Source organism: Gobio gobio (genome assembly GCF_949357685.1).
Source record: "Gobio gobio genome assembly, chromosome: 21".
Taxonomy (NCBI): Eukaryota; Metazoa; Chordata; class Actinopteri; order Cypriniformes; family Gobionidae; genus Gobio; species Gobio gobio.
The window spans coordinates 11,756,925-11,780,912 of record NC_137117.1 but is presented as its reverse complement, the minus strand read 5'-3'; the positions used below and the strand labels follow the sequence as shown (position 1 = coordinate 11,780,912).

General features: G+C 37.2%; 1 protein-coding gene across 1 annotated transcript in view; it reads right to left on the bottom strand.

Moving 5' to 3' along the window:
- Nucleotides 1-23,988, bottom strand: part of quoa (quattro a) — a gene marked incomplete at its 5' end in the record, with an annotated part of 253,122 nt that overhangs the window by 66,831 nt on the left and 162,303 nt on the right. The window contains one exon of the mRNA XM_079802006.1: nucleotides 11,397-11,534. Within this exon, the coding sequence (XP_079658132.1) occupies nucleotides 11,397-11,534 (138 nt within the window). The remainder of the gene's footprint in view (nucleotides 1-11,396; nucleotides 11,535-23,988) is intronic.

Below are 23,988 nucleotides of genomic sequence, written 5' to 3'. Positions count from 1 at the left end.
TACTGCTGTCTTTCTCCTTCAGAACGACTTGTAGATGCTATCATGAGGTGTTATCTTCCGCATCTGTGTATCTGAAGGCAAATGTTATGAATTCCTTCCTGAGAGCCCCATCAAATGAAATGGTTTAGTTCAGTCTTTGAACTTACAGCAGCTTTTAAATTCACTGGCATTTCATTGGCGGGAGACGTGAATCATGTACTGAATATAGGAAATAAACGTCACTCCACTGCATGTCACGCATTTAATGCCCTTTATCCGTGAATAAACACACAGTACAGCATCGCCTCAAGTGAATTTGCATCCTTTATAAATTCATAGAACCGCCTTTGGGCTCAGTTGATGTTCTCAGATCATTTTCACTCCTCATTCGTATCTTTTGGACGCATATTAATGTCAGGTCTCAATCCCATGATGCTCTCTGCTGGTCCGTGTGACCCCAGACAGTGCTGAGGGTCTGTACACTGACGGCTCTACAGCTGTGTACGCAACAACAAACAGAGAGTAACAGCTGAGCCGCTCTCAGACGCCACCTTTACTGCTGAACAGCATTCATACTGCAGACCTAAAGACAAGAACAGCTGAAGAAATCTCATTCAGTTTCTCCATACATAATAACTCCAATTGGTAGATCTCGGTTTAGTAGATTGGGGCAAACAATCATGATGAAAGAGCCGTCAGCATAAGCAATGAGTTATTCTCCCAATAAATTTAAAATAAATAAAATGTCACAAATTATATGACACTAGCAAAATATATAGATAAATAAATCCTTATATATATATATATATATATATATATATAAATAAATTAAACCTTGTTTTTTTTTTTTTTTTTTGGGCAATGAATGGGAAAATGTAAAAAAATGCACTTTGTTTGTAAAAAAAAAATCAACTTGATTTTTTTTTTCAAAATGTCTACATTTATATCAAGATCTGGTCCTAGAGCATAAACACAAAGTGGAACAAACTTTCTGTCTCATACACACACGCACGCACACACACACACACAAACACACAAGTGTGTGACTGCAACAGAGAGCATTTTTATGGAAACTGGCAAATTAAATCAACAAAACTGGCATGAATCTGAAAAAAATCCATACATAAATTAAGGACTAATACTAGAGCACAAATGCAACATGGAACAATCATGAGAAAGAGAGGGAAAAGGGCAAATAAAAGAAAGATGAAAGGCAGCTTAACTTTTGCATAACTTCCCTATGGACCTCTAGTGGATAATGTGGTCATTGCACTCTTTCTCTTTAACTATAATTCCTAAATTTTTTCCACAAACCTACAGATGGCGGTATTCTATCCCTAACACATAGAGCAATGTCCAAAAACTATTTATATTTATTTAAGATCATCATTCAAGTGATTTTTTCATTAAAAAAATATTTTTTAATGAGCCAGTTTATGACATAGTTAAGTATTTGTGCAGTAAATAGGTAAAAGACTACCAAATACCCACAAAAACACAGCATAAATGTATAGTTGAGAAGTAAATAAAAAAAATGATATATAGTTTTCCATGTAAAAAATGTATATTTCCTTATGCAATCACTCTGTAAAAGTTTGGGGTCTATCTGACCCCAAGGGACTCAAACGTAAACCCTATTTGAGGGACGATTAAGGGTTAAACGTAAGTATTGGGTTTCAGCTTTCTCGATTATCTAATGACACAAATGTAAAAATAAAAAAAAGCAGTTCAAATGGTGACATATCTTATTAGCTGTCAGCTGTCACAGTTGCTAGGCAACAAGAACAGTCCTCTGCAGGCTATTCATTTAACAACTCTGTCCGACATTTGCGGCCTTCGAAGCCGTGGTCTTTGAAGTCAGAGTTCTTTGAAAGATGCAGTCTTTGAATTGGGACACTGCCTAGGTTGCAGCTCGCCTCTTCACAGTCTGTCAGTGACGCTCTGTTCCTGTCTCTATGAAGCCCCTCCTTCTGAAAAGAACAATGTGCTCTGATTGGTCGGTTGGAGCAGAGTGTTGTGTTGGTCAAGCGCTTTGTGAAATGTCCCGGCCCTTACCATAACCGTGAGTTTCAACCATAGACTGTAAAAAAATATGGACGTAGGGGAGTGCGGGGTACAACCTAATGCGGGGTTAGTTGTAACACGCATGTTTTAACCCTTTTCACACATGCCTGAATGACGAAACTTAGTGTATTTACTAGTTGCCATATCAACATTATTTAGAGAAAAAAATCTCTGGAAGATATTACTGAACATGTATTTAATCATAGCAAAAGTAAATTTCTTACTTAAGTTTAGTTTTCATCTCTGTTTTTTGTGTTTATTTAAAATAAGACAAATCCGATATTATTTTAATATTATATCTGTTATTTAACAGTTGAGATGGTTCTTTAATCCCAGTTGTGCAGGTGGGGTGTGTTGTAACACTGCATTACAATGAGCCCCTATTAGAAATATGCCATTATATTCTATACTTTTATGAATTATTTTGAGAAACCATGAGAAAAGGGTAAATAATGACAGAGAGTCAATGTTCAGAAATTATTCATTTTCATTATGTTTTGAATTATGCTGTATTTAGCGCTGTGTTTGTTGTCAAACTCAAAAATTTGTATATTTTTAATGATTAAAAAATGCCATTATTTTATTTAAAAAAGTTAATAATTGTATTTTGTTGACAAAATATTTTAGTTTGTCATGGATATTTGTTTGATTGTATCAGGTAACATTTTAAGCTGTTATTTGGTCATGTTACAATGTACCCCACCACATGTTACAATGTACCCCACCTACGGGGCATGTTGTCACATTTCACTTCCATTCTTTCGGGATAAATCAAGAAAAAAGTATACACTGTATTAATGAAACAAAACCACATAATTGTACTAGACATGTGTACAATTAATGTGGGAAAAATAAATACTCTGAACCCCAAGTGGATTTACTCAAACTGAGAAAGTCAAAAAGCGTTAGGTTGTGCCCCGCTCTCCCCTAGTGTCCGTGACGTCACCCATAGGATTCTGAAGAGCAGTTTTGAAGCGTAAAGTAGGGTCGAGCTGGCCGTTGCCATCTTGGCAGCGCGTCATCGTGCGTCACTCCTGGATAATAGAAAATGGGCAAAGAGGCGGGACGTGGGCGGAGCTGAGGTGATGTGATGACTAACAGACAGCAGACAAACGGCTATCCACCTGTCACTCAAAGTGGCCACGCCCTTAATTATGCAGAACTTTAAGGCTTTATATAATGTAAACGAATGAGTTATAAAAAAAATCACCCCCCTCACAGTCGTCATGAAAGGCAAAATTAGATATATAGACCGGTCGATGAATTGCAGTTTAAGTCACTTCCGTATTGGCTTCAAGAGAAACTGCGGGATGTTGCCAGTTGGTTTCAACACACTACTAACTCAACCAGGCCCCGTCCCGTTATTCGGCGTATGCCTTGGGTGGGAATTATTCAAATGAGGAATATTGTGACGTGTTCGTTCTCGGAAGAAAACTCAAGACGACAATGGAGGCGTATCAGGGAGTTCAGAAACAGTGACACTGATTTATTAAGAATCAGAGGGAAACTGTTGAAAATGCAGCTTCGTCTGTTGGGATGTTTTTTGATTGAATAAAAAATAACTTTCAAACCAGCTGCAAAATATTTACACAGAGAATGTTAAACCAGCAGAATCACGTGGAATAATGTGTGATAATTAAAAAAATCCAAGTCCAGCAAAATCAACATGTGAACAGCTGAACAGAAAGCCGAGTCTAAATATCGGAATCTGCCATGACATTTATTCTCATAGCTCAAGCTACAGCTGCACGCCGTGTCACGATAAACCTTGGTTTCATCCTCTTATATAAGGAAGCCTCACTATCATTTATTTACAGAAGATCTAACAGCCTCGAGGGGAACATTTTATTCTCTTCTCATCTTGTCTTGCGTTTTTCTTTGAAATGATACAGTACACTATGCTGCCGTTTGGTTTGGTGTTGTGCTGTTTTCTCACTGTATGTAATTTAGTTACATTGTAAAGTCCGTTATAAGGGTGTTTATCTAAATAAAGCTGTTTGGTTTTTTTGATAAAGAATTCACAACCCTGTGAGAGATTAATTTGCAAGTAAATCAATATTTTTTTTCAGCAACTGTGGCTGAATATCATACAATTTTGGCTGTATATACTCTATATTTCCAAAAGTTTTGCGACGCCCGCCTATACATGCACATGAACTTTTAAAGACATCCCATTATTAATCTGTAGGGTTTAATATGGAGTTGCCCCACCCTTTGCAGCTTTAACAGCTTCAACTCTTCTGGGAAGACTTTCCACAAGGTTTAGGAGTGTGTTTATGGGAGTTTTTGACCATTCTTCTAGAAGCGCATTTGTGAGGTCAGGCACTGATGTTGGACGAGAAGGCCTGGCTCTCAGTCTCCGCTCTAATTCATCCCAAAGGTGTTCTATCGGGTTGAGCTCAGGACTCTGTGCAGGTCAGTCAAGTTCCTCCACACCAAACTCGCTCATCAATGTCTTTATGGACCGACGCTTTGTGCACTGGTGCCCAGTCATGTTGGAACAGGAAGGGGCCGTCCCCAAACTGTTCCCACAAAGTTGGGAGCATGAAATTGTCCAAAATGTCTTGGTATGCTGAAGCGATAGGAGGTGATTTGGAGGGGTGTCCCAACACCTTTGTCAATATAGTGTATGTGATGAATTTGATCGGAGACGCTGGGCTCCTGTGACCATTCACAGGAGAAGTGGAATATTGATTACCACACCTCAAAATATTGTTCAGATATTGTATTTCAATATAAGTCTATGCGTCTCTCAACAGTTTTCGGCAGCAGCGTCTCTACTAATAGCGAAACTGTTTAAACGAAGTTTCAAGGACAGTGTCGTTATTACCTCGCTAGTGAGAAATGTCCCGTAGCTTTTAAGTTGCGTGACTATTTCAACACGTTTCTGTGCGAGTGTGTATGTACTGTATGTGTGTGCGTCTGAGTGGGAGAATGTGCTTTCCGTACCTAATAAAACGTATTGTTGTGGCAAAAAACAAGGAAATAATTGGTCGTTTTTATACTATTGTTTACTATATTTATTTGCTTAGTCAGTGGGTTTTGGTTCTTTTGCTGTTGTCAGCGGAGTGATATGTAACTGTAATGCGGTCAAGACCTGTCTGGAACTACTTTAGCAATGTGTTTCCCTGAAAATAATTACACACCTTTCGTCAACCATATTCAAGCATTCAACAGCCCTGTAGTTGAATATGTATTTTATCAGTTCTTCAGATCAGTGTTTTAGTTTGTTTAAAGCACCAATACATTGATGTTTTTCTATAGAAATAGAGAATAAAAAGTTCTTAGTGCACCTTAAAAAGTCTCTCTTTTGACATCAGGCTATAAAGCTCCTGTTTTGGTTTTTATTGAAGTCTTTACGTTTTTGGAGCATGTTATTTGTGTGTGCACTAGTCCCACACATAACTGCCACCTGTTTTACTAATAAAAAGAGACTATGGGTGAAATCGCATACTCTCTTGAGTAGGTACCTCATTTTTTGAATAAGTGATTACTTTGCGAGTGCTAAAAAATACATTCTAGTATGAATCAGTTGCGTCGCTTCCCTGTCATTCACAAATCCTCTCCTGTGGCCTCATGGGATAGTAAAGTGTCCATCTATGCACACTTCAGCGTCTCGCCAGAAGTAATAGGTCATCCTGTTTTTGTTTTTTTTGCCTATCTTTTTATGAGTACTGTGAATTCAGACATACTACTTTTGTCACAGACTGTTTTTTGCCTACTATATAGTAGGGAAGTATGTGATTTTGGATGTGGCCAGTGCATACTGTGCATGTTATGTGCAATTTTCTGCATGCATCTCTTAGTTTGACTCTTGAAATGCCGATTAAACATAGTGAAATGTGACCAGATGATGATTTCAGCATGTATACTACTGTTTGAAATGGTTGCATAGTGTGTACTCAAATACTCTTTTTAAAAATAGTATTCAGCATACTGTGCAGTAAGCAGCGGGCTAGTATTCCATTCCCATCATAGCTGAGAGCAAAAACAGGAGACGTTGCTGACACGGAATGGGTAAAAGAAGCAAACAGCACACAAGCGCGATCAATCGCCATTATCCCGGACAGAAGCGCTCTCTCTGGGAAAAGAGATGAGGCTCTGAAGACACATTAGTGTGTAATGTACCTTCACTGTGTCATAAACAAACAAGCGTCTTTACAGACAAACACACAAGGCATTTTCTCGTATTACTGACTACAGCGAACCATTGTAATGAAGCTTCAAACTCTCATCCCGGGATCACTGGTGCGTTCGAGTGTTTTAAACGCTTCTCTCTGCACTTTTTTTTTTTTAGGATGGAATTCTGTATGAACAATCAGGCTTCATTCTGGGTCATTTATTATAATTAAGCGCTGCAGTTAGAACTACACTGCAAAAAGTTGGTGCCTTAAATTGAGTACAATCAACTTGGATGTTTAAGTAATTTCAACTTAAATTACATTAAACTCACTTAATTTTTTTTTAATCTTGTATAACTTATTAAAACTTATTTTGATTAGTTAAAGCAATGTAAAAACATGTTGTTGTAACATATTAATCATATTTTTTACAGTGTATAAAAGGTTTTACAGCTTGATTCTATAAGAGAAACGATTGAGTTCCAAAAATAACTTTTCGATCTCATTGAAAACCATCGTGCTTCAAACCCAAACCATGGATCTGAAGAATCATCCACATCCAGAGATTTGTATACTCTAAAGAACCACATAACCAACTCAAGCTCCCCAATGGAGCCAAAAATGGTTATTGATCAGAAGAGGGTTATTTGAAACTAAAATGCTGCAAAGAACCAATGAGGAATGTTTATAAAAACCTCAAAGCATTCTGATACTGAAATACTAGAGACACAGAAAGTTTTGGGGGATAATGATAGTCAAGACCACCTAATCCAAGACCAGCGTGTGCCGAGACCAAGACAAGACCAAAACTTTGTGGGGTTGAGACCAAGACAGGGCGAGACCAAGTCAAGACCAGACCAGCACTCTTTAAATTCATCTAAAAGATCCATATCTACTGTCTGAGAAATGTCTTATATTTAATAAACAAATACAATTATAATAGTAAGACACTTTAGCGCTGTTACCAATCAAATCACTAACAATAAAATTCATGGCACAGAACACCTGCACAAATAATGTTCAGATTGATTTAACATTAAAACATATTATTGAACAGTCACATAATCCTTAATTCAACCGATTTGTTCAAAGCAGCTGATTCCTTCAATAATGAAACGTTGCCGAATAAGCAAAGACACCGTTTAAAATTGGTCATTTAATATTAACTTCTTGTTTATTGAACGTTTGTATAAATCAAAATCATTTGCAATCACGCTTATATTCATGAAAACAGCTCTCTTGCTCTCGCGATATTGCTTAATTATATTCTATGTTATATAAAAAACTAAATCTCAGAATTTTGTGGGCATTTATATTAATTTTGGGCATTTGAGACAATGCTGCATTGATTTTGACCCCGGCAGCAGAGCAACAAAAGAAATCACATTACAAAGAAGTTATTGATTGCATTTTAAGCCGAAAGTTTTACATCAAATCACATTCATGATGTTAAATCAGACAATGCACCGGCAATTTAGTGATATCCTTGCAGTTGTGGTCTTGACTGGTCTTGAGATAAACTCCCGAGTCCTTTTAAATCTGAGACCAAGACAGGACCGAGGAGAAATGCAGTCGAGACGAGACAAGACCAAGACCTTCAAAAAATGGTCTTAAAGGGTTAGTTCACCCAAAAATGAAAATTCTGTCATTAATTACTCACCCTCATGTCGTTCGACACCCGTAAGACCTCCGTTCATATTCGCAACAGAAATGAAGATATTTGTGTTGAAAGCTGATGGCTGAGAAAGGCTTCAGATAGGCCTCCATTGGCATTCAGTACATTGACACTTCCAAGACCCATAAAAGGCACTTAAAACGTCGTTACAAAGTCCATCTCACCACAGTGACTCTACAATAATTTTACGATGCGACGACAATAGTTTTTGTGCGCAAAAAAAAATCAAAATACCACCTTTATCCAACTTGTTCTTGTCTTCCGTGTGTGCCTCCACGACGCATGCGCGAGATTATGACGTAGCGCCGGGGCTCGGGAATCCATGAAATGCACACTCTAACCCCATTTTGAGAACTACGCCGAGACCTAAAGCACGATCAATGTAGAATCCAACAGCTTAGATACGCGCGTCTTCCTCTGCTTGTAAACAAATCGCTTCTGGGTCAAGTGTCCGAACGCCGGATCTGCGTCATATTCTCACGCATTCGTCGTGGAGGCACACACGGAAGACAAGAACAAGTAGGATAAAGGTGTTATTTCGATTTTTTTTTTGCGCACAAAAACTTTTGTCGTCGCATCGTAAAATTATTATAAATATTTTCATTTGTGTTCCGAATATGAACGGAGGTCTTACGGGTGTCGAACGACATGAGGGTGAGTAATTAATGACAGAATTCTCATTTTTGGGTGAACTAACCCTTTAAGACTCAAGATCAAGACCGGTCTCGAGTACTACAACACTAGATAATGAAGTTGATTTTGATATCTTCTTATCATGATTAATAGATTAACTGGATTATATCATTTCTTTTCAATGATGGACCCTTTTCACAGTTCTGTGGTTCTCAGAAGCAGAAGTCGTCATAGTTGGGTAAACGTCTAGTGGTGAATGAGACGACAACAAATATTGTTTTTGCAGAAGTAAAAATCCATGAAAGTGTTTCCATGACTTTCAAAAAGAGAAAAAAAATATCAAGAGAGATTGATTATGTTGGTCAGAAAAGAGAAAGATGTCAAATTTACAGTCACTCCCAATTAGAGACTATAAAATAAAGGTTCCTAAAGAGGGTTTTTCACAGTGATGCCATAGAAGAACCATTTCCCCCCCAAAGAACCTTTCAATGATCAGTTCTAAAAAAGAACATATGAATAATCTATTCTAAAGAACCTTTCTCCACTATATAAAGAACCTATTGTGGAATTAAAAGGTTCCATAGATGTTATGGAACCATTGATGCCAATAAAGAACATTTTATCTTTAAACCCCTTAACTTTCACCCCTTTTTGAGAATAGATAGAACTCTCCGAACTTTGGAATACAGACGTAAGTTTGGTCTTGTTTTAAAGTATGAAAAAGTTATGGAACTTTAAATTTACTGTAATTTTTTTGTATTTTATATATTAAATATATATTTTACAAAAAAAATTTTTTACCATAAAACTATGTATAAAATCAAAGCCATATGTCTAACCATGTTGTGTTCCAAATTTGAAGTTCCCATGAGATTTTTTTTAGGCGCTGTGCCAAAAATAGCCAACGGGTGTCATCCACATTCCACAGATTTTTTTGCATTTTCCAACAAATGAATTGTCTGCCTATCACCAGACCAAGCTCAATCTTTTAAGATGGAACATTAGTCTGGGGAGTCTGCCCTGTATTTTCTACTGCACAAGAGGCATGATCAACGGGCATAGTTCAAATGTACACAATTGGGATAGTCCTTCAACCAATCAGACCAACGATCCTTCGCTTCTCTATCCATCATTGTGTTAAAACCACCAATAGCGTGCCAGGTGGATAAGCCGATTTGTGATTGGTCCCCGCAAATTTGTAACAGAAGCAGTAGAAATGAATGTACAGGTTTCCAGCCTGAGCTGCAGGGCGAAATCAAATCTCCGGCAGATCGGGCTGTGTTTACCCAGTCTAACACTGTCCAAATATCACTTCTATCAAGTTAAGGCTCAGACCTTTCTGACCATATGTGTACTGTGAAAATTAGAAAAGGTTTTGATATAGGTTTTTTATAAAGTAGTTAAAATAGATTTTTAATATGAAACCTGACACCGCCCACTAGGGGAGGAGCCAGCTAAAATAATTTAGAGTACCGTTTCCATGGTAATGCAATGTCCAATTTCAAATGATACTTAATTTAGGATGATTTCTAAAATGTGATATGAAAAAAGCGTGATTTTAAAAAAAGAAGAGCGGTGACGATTAAGGGGTTTTAAGTGGAGTTTTTATTTGATGCCAAGTTAAAATGTATGACATCAGTTTGCCTCATTCCATTGCCTTTTGCATTGCAGGGGGCAAAATATAAACTTTGAAAAGCAGATTGTCTGAATATTACTGTGTATCTGAGAGATGTATATAAATGTAAACCCATTTCAGTTAACCAAACATTGACATGTTTCAATATCTCTCTTTGAATAATAGTTTTTGGAACTTTTTTTATAGAATGAAGATGCATTTTGACCCAGAAATGACCCCTGATGCAAACTGATTCCCTCTCTTCTGTATGTAAACACTATCTTTAATGAGCAGTAGGCCGTTCCTAAAAGACGTCACCCATACGCCGTGTGCCAGTAAACATTCTTACAACAGGTAAAAGCCCAGTAAATAATGACCCTGATGCAGAAGTGACGGAGAAACTGAGCTGAAGTTCAGCCGATGCTTCTGTCCACCTGTGCTGCTCATGTCACAGAGCGGCTATTTTTGACCCTTCACTCCGGGACACTTTTACTGCCCCTGTTCCTCCTGTCAGTACCTCCAAGAGCTCAAAATCACCAGAGCAAACACTGATGTGCCCAAATATCATTTCTGAAATATCATCACGGTTGAATTTACTTCTTAACACTCAGTTGGCAAACCGTGACACAACACTGACAGCATTTAGTAACACTTTATTTACAGTGTCATTGTAACATATGTTACATGCAGTAGTGTGATAACTATAAATTATGAAAAAGTACATGCAACTAACTCTAACCCAATAGTAAATAGCCTTAATATTACTAGCTACTTCAATATATAATTACACTGTAACAAGACACCTTAAAATAAAGTGTAACCCAGCAATCATGAAATCTAACTAAAGCTTCATTACAAACTGGACAAAATAAGTAGGCCTAAATAATCGGTAAGCATGTTTTGGTCATTATAACAGCTTGATATTCAGTTAAACTGCCACAATACGTTTTGTCATTTACAATAATTAATTGTATAGGCGTTATGAGAACATGCAAAGAGAAGATTTGAAAACTTGGCAGCAGTTCATGTTTTGTTTTTTGTTTTTTTTCTTTCTGGTGCACCTTTCACTAACGAACATTCAAAGAGTTTGGAATTCAAACATTGAAATGATTCGCATTGTAATTCAATGTGCATTTTTAAATATAGACTTGCGACATAATACGATTGCAAACACTTTCGCGCGCAAGTAGCAGCCTAGGCTGTTCCAATTTAACCACCAAAGTTTAATCCCAACCGTTCTAGAACATGTTTAACCCCATCACATATGAAGTACAATAATCACCTGAATCATTTGAGATGCGCGTCTTACCTTGAACTGCGCTTTGGTGAGTCCAGGCTCGCTCTGTTCTCTGCGTGACTTTGCGTGTGTTAATCTCGAGTGGAGCGCGCTGGTCAGACAGACAGACGGCGCGAGAATGTGAAAGCGAAGCTCGTGACTCTCTGAACTCTTGATCAATAGTGATCTGGCTGACAGCACCTGCTGTTGAGCTCCGGGTCTGTGTCAATCACCGCGGTGCCGAAGCGTCCCCAAACCCGCCCGAGCGCCAGCGGGCTTCCAGCGCCACCGGTGTCCTAAAATAAACTCCTGTGGGAATCAAGCTTTCTTTCTTCAGGAAAACATCTCGACCGCTGATAAAACACAGCAGAAGATGTTCGAACTTACAGACCGCAGTAGCGACTGCGAATGTGTTTCTATGTACATAATATAGTTTAATATTAAATAGGCTAATATATTATCCATATTTGCAAATTCATTACATTATGTATAGGCTAATAACTATCATCATAATTATTGATGAGAATGAGGCTTTAAGTGTTTAGCATTCTGGGAATGTTTGTATAATTTTGAATATAGTACAATTCTGTATTATATTATTATATTTATCATATATATTAATATTAGATTATTGTACAGGCTATTTTAAATATATGTAAATTAGTTCATTATTAAATATATTTAAATACATTTCATATATAACATATATAATTACTATTATATTATTATTTCATATATGTGTATATATATATATATATATATATATATATATATATATATATATATATATATATATATATATATATATATATATATATATATATATATATGTGTGTGTGTATATATATGTATATGTGTGTGTGTGTGTGTGTGTATATATATATATATATATAATATATATATATATATATATATATATATATATATATATATATATATATATATATATATATATATATATATATATATATATATATATATATATATATATATATATATATATATATATATATATATATATATATATATATATATATATATATATATATATATATATATATATATATATATATATATATATATATAAATATATAAATGATACTTATACACTATATGATACTATTATTATATACTATTATTATATTATAATAATAGTATATAATAATAGTATCATATAGTGTATAAGTATATAGTGTATAAGTATATATATATGTGTGTGTATATGTGTGTGTGTATATATATGTGTATATATATATATATATATATATATATATATATATATATATATATATATATATATATATATATATATATATATAATATGTATATGTATATATATATATATATATAATATGTGTATATATATATATATATAATATGTATATGTATATATATATATATATATATATAATATGTATAATATGTATATGTATATATATATATATATATATAATATGTATGTGTGTGTGTGTGTATATATATACATATTTGTACATTAATGTTAGATATATATTTTAAATATATTATTAGTGTAGTTTATACTATAATTCTTGAATTAATAATTATAAGTATTTGTGAATTAATATAATGTATACAATAAGCATTAAAATGTATAAATTGTTTAAAATAAATAGATGTTTGCAAATATTTTTATAAACAAAATAATCAATGTATAGGCTAATTATTGTCATAATTATTTACATTAATTAGGCTTTCAGCATGTTCGAAATGTTTTTAGCAGTTTGTGGAATTAATGGAATTAATTTCTCATAAAAGTTCAGAAGCATCCAGTGCATTATATTTTACTGTCCCAAAGAGAAAAAAAAGAGAAAAAACCCTGAAACCTTGCAATAAATGATGTGCAAAAATCTGCCCCCTATGTTTATTTGTAGGCCAATTTTGTCTGAGGAATTTGTCCCACATATAAACGGAATTCATATCTTTGAGAGGAGCGCTCTGGAGTCAACAGCACAAGCAGAGATCTCTCAAATGTCTGTTTTGTTTATGTCTAATGTAATTAGGACTAACAAGCTCTTCCGTCAGGGCTGATAATAATGAAAATAGCTCATGGATAATTCAAGACCTTCTCGTGGGAAAATGCAGAGCAAAGTAGGCTATTTAGATCATGTTTACATCATAAACTGCTGCTTCTCTTTTATTTATTTGATTAGTATTAGTCTATTAGGGTTCATACAAAGTATGAATGATGAGAGCTAAAGAAGAATATTCTTACACAAATAACCCATTTTTGTGTTTTCCTTATAGGCCTATTGTTTAACTACAATGCATGTTCCTCCTTTAAAAGTAGAATTTGTATTTGTTGTTATTTAGTTTTCTCCATCATCCTGCGATACATTAAATATTCCAGTAGGTGGCGCTATGACGTCACACGTTTGATCTGACCTCTCATGTAAATGAGTCCGTGTAATTAACATTCATCTGCTTCTGTAAATGTGTCAGTGTTCTGTGATTGGTCAATGTGCTGCACCATTGAAGCTGATTGGCAGTTCATTAAACAATTCCCCATTCTTAACAGTGATAATGTAATACCATGATATTGAATGATTATATAGGCCTATTTATGAGCTCTATTTGCATGGAAATATTTACATGGTTCTTTGGTGACTGGTTATCGTGTTTGGTCACTGTTTGGTAGCATTTTCAATTTAATTCTCCACAGTTAATTGATCATAATTAACTACCATAAGTGAATCATCAGAACATTTTCAAATGAGCAGATTTTCAATATGAAAGATTTTGCTGTTGCTGCCTTTTTATGAGCAAGCATGAACTTCCAGTTTAATTCTGTATATTTTCACATAACCTCCAAAGACAAACGTCATAAAGCCTTTTTACTGCATCCAGTCAGGGCCGGCTCTAGCTCTTTGGTTGCCCTAGGCGAGATTGAGTCTTGTTGTTAAGCCCACCGGCAACTATAGTTGCCAGTGTATATTTGTCATTTTCCTTCTGTAAGTATTTTTCTATATATTATCCATGTTTTATATCTTAATGACACACAAGCAGACAACCAAATAAAGGATTGCAAGAAAAAAAATATATATTAACTTCCTTCCTGTCACATGAGACTGCCAACTTCCTACCCCTACTTCCAGGGAGCACAACGAAGGCAAACCCTCCCAAAGAAAGGTCATTTTCATGTTACTAATAAGTATTTTTTGTTGACATATATATATCAACATAATCATGAAGGTCTCTAGAATCATCCAAACAAAACACATCTTACAACAGATCTATAGTTTTTAGTATACTTAGTCAAACATAATAAATTTGATTATGAATAAAGATTGATCTGTTGAAAGCAGTTATTTTGATTTAGATGCTAAATGTTCTCCTCTTATTCATATTTGACATTGAAGGGGTGCATACAACATATTTGCCCACCGGCAACTAAAGTTGCCACGGATTCAAATACGATTTTCAAGAAAAAATACAAAAACCTGGGGAAAATAAATGCAGAACATGCCATTCAGAAAAAATTGGGCACAAATGGGTTAAGTATTTATAAAAACTATATAAACAAACATGCTCCTATTGTTACTCCAAGACTTAAAAAGCTAATTATGACTTAAATGATACACTCTAATAAATTGCACATACAAAAATGCTACAAAGAAAGTTGGAGGATATTTAACAAATTATGACTCAAACTATGGATGAACAAACAAAAATGCTTTTATAGTCACTCCAACACTTAATCAAGAAAATTAAGACTTGAAGGATCAACTGCAATAAATTGGTCATACACAAATGCTAGAAAGAATGTTGAAGGATATTTACCAAATATTAACTCCATAAACTGTGCAAAAACTCTTAAGCACCTGTAAAGACACTTAAGCAAATTATGACCCATAAACTGGATTAACTATACCCTCTACAAACAAAAGTGCTATTATGGATACACTGTAGGCCTACTTACCACTACAAAATTAAAATATATAAGTTCTTGTAGCTCTATCCCTATCTTAAATAATAAAAGATGAACAGTTGTTTCTGGCATTTCTATTCACCTTCAAAATTGACGCAGCATTAAAATTTGGCTCGCCTGGATTTCCTTATTGTCAGTGAAATGCGTAGTAAAATGTAGATAACTAGCTAGCTAGTGATAGCTTAGTGACAGCAATAAAACGTCCAATGCCGTCCAATATTAGTTGATAATATCGATAATACGAAGTAAATTTATTTCGTTTGACACCTTTATGGCTGAGATGAGAAGACTTACCTCTATACTGGGCTTTCTTTTGATCGTCTGCCTTTCTCTTTTTCCGTCCCTGTGCACTCGAGGGTTTAGACCGCTTCATTTTTGAAGAACGCGCCAGTGCTGAGCACTTGCCTGACATAACGCCTGTGCTAGACAATATTCACTTTCAATTCAATCTAATAATCAGGTTAAATAATTAAACGTGCGGCTGAGGGGGCGCCCAAGGATGATCATGTTTAATAAACAGTATGTTTTATTTCGCTTGTTTTAATTCTATGCTTAATGGGAAGTAAGTTTAAGGGCGCCACTATAGGGCGCCTGCGCGCGCCCCCAACACATTTGTCGCCCTAGGCAACCGCCTAGCTCGCCTATAGCAAACGCCGGCCCTGCATCCAGTCTTAAAATATAGAGGCTGTCTGGCCTGTGAAGGCAATGTTCGAGCACACAAGTTCTCCGATAGAGATGGAGTTTGTTCTTATCTATATCTCTGTTTTAATCTGGTTACTGAAGCTTGTGATTGCATGAATCACAATAAAAACCCTCTTCATGATCAGATTCATCATTTAATCGCAACAGAGCTGATAAGACACAACAGTCATCTGGTTGGGACATATGCCTATAAGTTTGTTTGCTTTTTAATATTTTTATATTAAGATACCCTTGTGAAGAAATAAAAGAGTTCAGAAATATACTTGTATAATGTTTTCAAACACTTAATTGCATATTAATTGCAGTTCGACTCAAGTCCTAAACTCTCTGCCTTATGATTTTGTCTTAGACCAGCGAATTAAAGGCCACCATTGTGAAAGATAATGTTTGAAGGCCCCTCAATATAATTATGATACTTCTGCTCTAATGCCAAAGTTTATTTACATAAATTAGGAGTTTATGTTTATATTGTGTTGGTCCCCCTTTTGCTGCCAAAACAGCCCTGACCCGTCGAGGCATGGACTCCACTAGACCCCTGAAGGTGTGCTGTGGTATCTGACAACAATATGTTAGCAGCAGATCCTTTAAGTCCTGTAAGTTGCGAGGTGGGGCCTCCATGGATCGAACTTGTTTCATTTAATTTCATTTCATTTCATTTTTTCATTTCATTTATTTATTTATAAAGCACAAATAAACATATACACATATATATACACACATATATATACACATGACCATTTATATATTATATTCATATTTAAAAAGTATATTCAGTATAAAAAATAATGACTTTTATTTTTAAGACAAATTAATAAGGATTCATACAATTTAAAAAATAAAAAAGTCATTATATAATCCTGTGTTCTTATATAAAAATGGCAGGTTTTAAGGAAATAAATTAGGAAATTATGTTAAACCTTGTTTTATCTTATTTTAAAACATTTAAAGCCATCTTGGGCACCTCTTGGAAGTTTTCTGAGGCCCCCTAGTGGCCAAAAACTCCCATAGACTTGCATTGATTGAGGGACCAATGTCATATATTCAGGGTGATGTCTATATATGCGGATTTGAACAGTACATCCGTCAAATAAAGCACGGATTTCATAAAGCATGCTGTAAACAAACATAGTGCCACATTACAATTAGCTAGCAGGCAGTACGTTCATAGTCGGTTCAAAATATCCTCTGAAACTCTACCCATAAGCCCCTGCTAATCCACACAAAAGCCTCCGTAGACTCGATGGAAAAAGTGGCAAGCTGTCCTACTTCAGAACTGGATATCATCCACATTGTTAGACTTTAGACAAACAATCGAGTTTGTGACCCCTCCGACGGAGAGCATTCCCAGCAGCCCCTGAGGTGGAGCTGGTGAAAGGTGAAACTGTCTGTGACGTGCTTTTCACACTGTTTGTGTGTTCAGATTGTATTTAGCACAATGTGGGGAGTTCCTGCCAGCTCTCTGACGCCCATCTGTGTGTGTGTGTGTGTGTGCTGAAGGCTGGCGTCACACACGTCCATGTGAGCCAAGTCCGCTGGGAAGCTGCTCTAGTTCTGGTTTGTGGGTAGTATGTGTCCGGTTGTGCTTCACACTGCGGGGCTGCTGGGATATAATTGATTTCTGTGGAAGAGGTTGTCATGTAAACTACATGCTAAAACAATGTACACTAATGATGCATTTTCAAAGCCTAGAAATCTAGATGCACCCTAGCGGCAGGCCGGCAGCAAATCTAATTTGCAGCCAGGGTAGTCTAGCAACTCTCCGTTGGCTTGCGAGCTGGAAAAACCAAACTCTGGTCAGGCCAATCACATCGTGTATAGAGTCGGTGGGCAGGCTTAATACAATAACGGCAGAGTTGCGGCGGTTCTGCGTGCTACTTGTAAACAATACGAGTCGGCTTTGGCCGCGACTCTGGAAGACTTGGAGTTAAGCTTTTCTTTGAGGAAAGAACAAAGAACGGCACTGAAGTCATTCTTAAGAAAGGAAGATGTGTTTGGAGTTTTGCCAACCGGATAAGGCGAAAGTTTAATCTTTCTCACCTTCTTCGTTGCTCTGGTTGGTTGTAGCGCTATCCCATTGCGTGCAGAGAGACAACGGTTTATCCCGCCCCTCGGATTGAGCCCTGCCAATGGTGTGTTCCCAGACCCAACATCTTGATGTGGCTTGTCAGGCTAGCATTTTCAACATGCACTCATGAAATTCATAAATACAGTATAAAAGCAGAAGCTGTGGTTGTCAGAAATGTTACAGTGTAAATGATTTTTGGCCCTAATTTAACACTCTGAACTGCACTGATGTGAACTCAGGGCGTGTCCGAATCCACTTTTCCTAGTTCAATGACGGAAAAACGGTTGACACATCCGTTGTGTTGTGGCTTGATTTCGTTGTGTTGTGGCTTGATTTTGTTGTGTTGTGGCTTGATTCCGTTATGTTGTGGCTTTTTCATTGTGTTGTGGCTTTTTCATTGTGTTGTGGCTTGATTTCTTTGCGTTGTGGCTTGATTTCTTTGTCTTGTGGCTTTTTCTTTGTGTTGTGGCTTGATTTCTTTGAGTTGTGGCTTGATTTCTTTGAGTTGTGGCTTGATTTTGTTGTGTTGGGGCTTGATTTCATTGTGTTGGGGCTTGATTTCGTTGTGCTTTGGCTTGATTCCGTTATGTTGTGGCTTTTTTCGTTGTGTTGTGGCATTTCGTTGTGTTGTGGCTTGATTTCGTTGTGTTGTGGCTTTTTTGTTGGGTTGTGGCTTGATTTTCGTTGTGTTGTGGCTTTATTTCTTTGTCTTGTGGCTTTTTCTTTGTGTTGTGGCTTGATATCTTTGTGTTGTGGCTTGATTTCGTTGTGTTGTGGCTTGATTTCGTTGTGTTTTGGCTTGATTCCGTTATGTTGTGGCTTTTTTCGTTGTGTTGTGGCATTTCGTTGTGTTGTGGCTTGATTTCGTTGTGTTGTGGCTTTTTTGTTGGGTTGTGGCTTGATTTTCGTTGTGTTGTGGCTTTATTTCTTTGTCTTGTGGCTTTTTCTTTGTGTTGTGGCTTGATTTCTTTGTGTTGTGGCTTGATTTCGTTGTGTTGTGGCTTGATTTCGTTGTGTTGTGGCTTGATTCCGTTATGTTGTGGCTTTTTCATTGTGTTGTGGCTTTTTCATTGTGTTGTGGCTTTTTCATTGTGTTGTGGCTTTATTTCTTTGTGTTGTGGCTTTATTTCTTTGTCGTGTGGCTTTTTCTTTGTGTTGTGGCTTTTTCTTTGTGTTGTGGCTTGATTTCTTTGTGTTGTGGCTTGATTTGTTGTGTTGTAGCTTGATTTTGTTGAGTTGTGGCTTGATTTCGTTGTGTTGGGGCTTGATTTCGTTGTGTTGGGGCTAGGCTTGCTACGATAGTCGGTGTTGCCGGTGTTACCGGTGTCCAGACTCCACACCGGTTACATCACTTGCCCACTGTGGCACCGCCACCGTCTTTTTGATTTTTTTTTTATAGTAATAAAATAATTTAGTTCAGTTAGAGAACAGACAATACAAATAAAAACTGAACGTGTCTGCTTAATAAAGCAGGATCCGACCGTGAGTCTCGGCAGCGGCAGGAGTCATTCATCAGATTTAAGAGTGAGGAGCTGACTGAGATGATCGCGGAAGATTTGGTTTCAAAGCGAAACCAAAAAGCGCCTATTTAAGGGAGTTTGTCAGTTGTTTTGTTGTTGTGTTTTTCATTAAAAGTAATAGGCTAATGAACCCACAATTCAAGCAACCCGCAGCCGAATTGGCGCTAATTAAAAACCGAAAGTAAAATGTGTACGGCCGCACAGAGTGCGCATTGTTTACTTTCGCCTGGCTCCGCAGTGCGAGCCTCCGCGCTACGCTGCTGCGCGGATTTATTTTTGCCGTGCGCACCCTCGCGCTCGTGCGGGCGCGTCGAGTATAAACGAGGCTTTACGGACGAACTAACAGTGTGCATTCATGGCGTGCATCTCAATCATAGACTGATCAATGCTTGATCAGTGCCCTGACTACTGAACTAGGGAACTGATTGAGACGCGCCCATGGCCTCACAGAGCGCGCATTTACAGACGAGCTGTCATTCACGGTGTGTGCGCACTGGCGCGTTTTCAGTTCAGAGCGGTCGTGTGCATGTTACTTTCAGTTAGATAGAATTAGTGATTTAAAAGCCTCCGGCGGTGATACCGGTATTATTTCCTCACCGTCACATCCCTAGTTGGGGCTTGATTTCGTTGTGTTGGGGCTTGATTTCGTTGTGTTTTGGCTTGATTCCGTTATGTTGTGGCTTTTTTCGTTGTGTTGTGGCATTTTGTTGTGTTGTGGCTTGATTTCGTTGTGTTGTGGCTTTTTTGTTGGGTTGTGGCTTGATTTCCGTTGTGTTGTGGCTTTATTTATTTGTGTTGTGGCTTTTTCTTTGTGTTGTGGCTTGATTTCTTTGTGTTGTGGCTTGATTTGTTGTGTTGTGGCTTGATTTTGTTGAGTTGTGGCTTGATTTCTTTGTGTTGTGGCTTGATTTCGTTGTGTTGTGGCTTGATTTCGTTGTGTTGTGGCTTGATTCCATTATGTTGTGGCTTTTTCGTTGTGTTGTGGCTTTATAATACAGTGCATCACAAAATACAGTGCATCACAGATCACATCAGGTCATCTGTAATGTGTCTGCTGGTTTTACACTCTTTGACCACCAGGTGGTATTGTGAGCAAATGAAGCCTCGAGAAATGAACCCTTTTGTGAACCATTTGGCTGAAAAGCTTCATGAGGCTTCATCTCGCCACCACTACCAATTGTCCCATGTAGGCCATTTTGGCCATCAGCCATCTTGAATTTTGTTGTTAAATTCTATATTTTACGAACGCATTGGCGTATCATTATGAAAATCGGTATGTGTTTCCGGCACAATGGCACCAATTATTTTTGGCAAATGGGCTGGCAGAAGAAAAACAAATACAGGTTTGGAATAATATGAGTGAGTAAATGATGACAAAAGAAATTTTTTGGGGGGTGAACATCCCTTTAATATGCTATGTAGGCAGTGAGCATCAAGGCTGCTCACTATGTTTTGGAACAGAGCTTATTGATTTTATTTCAACCAATAATTGCTGTGGTTGCAGATATTTTCTAAATGGTTTAACATGTTGCCATGTAGTTGCTTGGGAGAATTTTCAGCATCATTACTCCAGTCTTCAGCGTCACATGATCCGTCAGAAATCATTCTAGCATGGGTGTTTTTTTTCCGTGTTTTCAGGATCAAATCTTTCGTGGAACCTTCCCTGCATGAGTGCATTCAAACACAGCCCAGTGGAAGCATCAGTTCAGAGACGCATACCGACTTCAGTTGCATTATAAAGGCAGCGTTCAGCCTCCTGGTAAATAACACTGATAAATAAATGGACTCTAATGTACCTAGCCGGGGCAGATTTACTCCGGTCACTACTAAAGATCGCACTCGCACACTCTGCGGCTTCTCCTACAGGTCTGTGTCATTTAATTCCACCCCATTAGAGCCACACTCTTAATAATGGAGCAATGGGCAGTTTGCTTAGATTAAAAGCTTCCCTCTCAATAGGGTCATAATAACAGAAGCGCAGTCCAGTCCTCTCTCACCGCTTGCATAATGATCTGCTCTCTGTACTAGCGCTGCGTCTTTCTGTCCAATTCACTCATTTACTCAGCTTCATGCCCTTTGCAGGGAATGCCATTATTATTATTATTATTATATTCATAAAAGCCTCATTATATTACATAATTGGGGCCTCGTACAATGACTCCACAATAATGTGACATGTTCTTACAAAAAAAGGTTTTGTTTTTTAAAGAACTTTTTTATTCCATTCCCTGTAAATTCTATTCTGCTCTGCTGTATATAGCACACCTGTATAAATGTGTCTATTCTTTAGGGATGTGCGCAGTGACCAGCCTAAACAATTAAAGCAGGGGTCTCCAAACTTGGTCCTGGAGGGCCGCTGTCCTGCAGAGTTTCGCTCCAACCCCAATTAAAGGAACACTCCACTTTTTTTGAAAATAGGCTCATTTTACAAGTCCCCTAGAGTTAAATAGTTGAGTTTTACCGTTTTTGAATCCATTCAGCCGATCTTTGTATCTGGCGGTAGCACTTTTAGCATAGCTTAGCATACATCATTGATTCTGATCAGTCCATTAGCATCTCATTCAAAAAATGACCAAAGGCACTTTCAATATTTTTCCTATTTAAAACTTGACTCTTCTACAGTTATATCGTGTGCTAAGACCAACTGAAAATGAAAAGCGATTTTCTACACCTATATGGCTAGGAACTACTTTCTCATTCCTGCGTAATAGTCGCGGATCTTCGCGGCCGTACCATGGCTGCAGCAGCGCAATGATATTAAGCGGCGCCTGAAATTAGCCCCCAGCTAGGTAATTTTGAATTTGACCGGCACTAAGTTCTAGTAGTTGCAGAGTAAGTTTCACGCTTGCAGCCGACAAATTGTGTTGTGGATTAACCTGTGTGATTAGCCATGGTTCTGTGTGTTGTAAAGGGCTGTGATAGTAAATCGAAGGTGTAACAGATCCGCGACTATTACACAGGAATGTAGTTCCTAGCCATATAGGTGTAGAAAAAAACTTTTCATTTTCAGTAGCACACGATGTAACTGTAGAAGAGTTAAGTTTTAAATAGGAAAAAAAATGAGAAAAACCTCATTCAAAAAATGACCAAAGACACTTTCAATATTATTGAAAGTGTCTTTGGTCATTTTTTGAATGAGATGCTAATGGACTGATCAGAATCAATGATGTATGCTAAGCTATGCTAAAAGTGCTACCGCCAGATACAAAGATCGGCTGAATGGATTCAAAAACGGTAAAACTAAACTATTTAACTCTAGGGGACTTGACTTAAAATGAGCCTATTTTCAAAAAAAGTGGAGTGTTCCTTTAAACACACCTGAATCAGCTAATCAGTGTCTAACTAGGGCCTTGTAACCATAGATATACATAATAAAGGCTAGATGTCTTACGGCGGAGTCTCTAACGTCATCACTGGCGGCCATCTTGTCACAGGCAAGCTTTCCGGCGGGCTCTGTGGTGCCTGATGTAAGGCGAGTGATCTGCACGAACACAAATACTCTTATCTCGCTGAAATCTTGACGGATTTACAAATGGTTTGGTTTCTTACAAACGTTATTAACGTGGCTATAATTCTGGATGCTTTAAACAAATTATGAATAATTATTCATAACTATGCAGTGTCATAACTACATCTCTGACGTTTATAACAAACCAAACCATTTGAAAATTGGTAGAAAATTGACCAAGTTATGGTTATTTAAAAAGTACATGCACCATTAAAACACAATGTTACGAGTGAGCGAGCTGACTGTGACAAGATGGCCGCCAGGTGCGGACGTCAACCTCCATTGGCCAGCAGTGCGGACGAGACATCTAGCCTTTATTATGCATATCTATGCTTGTAACACACTGATAAGCTGGTTCAGTTGTTTTTATTTGGGGTTTGAGCTAAATTCTGCAGGACAGTGGCCCTCCAGGACCGAGTTTGGAGACCCCTGAAGTAAAGGGTCATGAAACCCTAAACCAAATTTTCTGAGATTTTAACAGAAGTATGTGTGTTGAACATTATGGAAGACAATGTTACCATCTGTTAGTTTTGAATGTGGGAGAAAACTAGTTAATTTGAAACCTTTTTGCTCTATTTTTCAACTTCCTGGTTTAAATTCATCTTCATGTCAACGTTAAAGGCTGTGACGTTTTCTCGTACTATAGTACGCCGATGACTCGTCGTTGTCTCATAATCATTCATGAGACTGCGTGTGTTTATCCTATGAGAAGACGCATTGCCAAATTCATGACAGCACGTGCTAAATTATTCATGACAGCAATGCTTGATAGGCATTTTTTTGTCTGGCTATCACCAGACCAAGCCCAATTTAGGATTGAACATTGGTCTGGGGAGTCTGCTCTGTATGTTCTACTGCACACGCGAGCATAAACGCGCATAAAT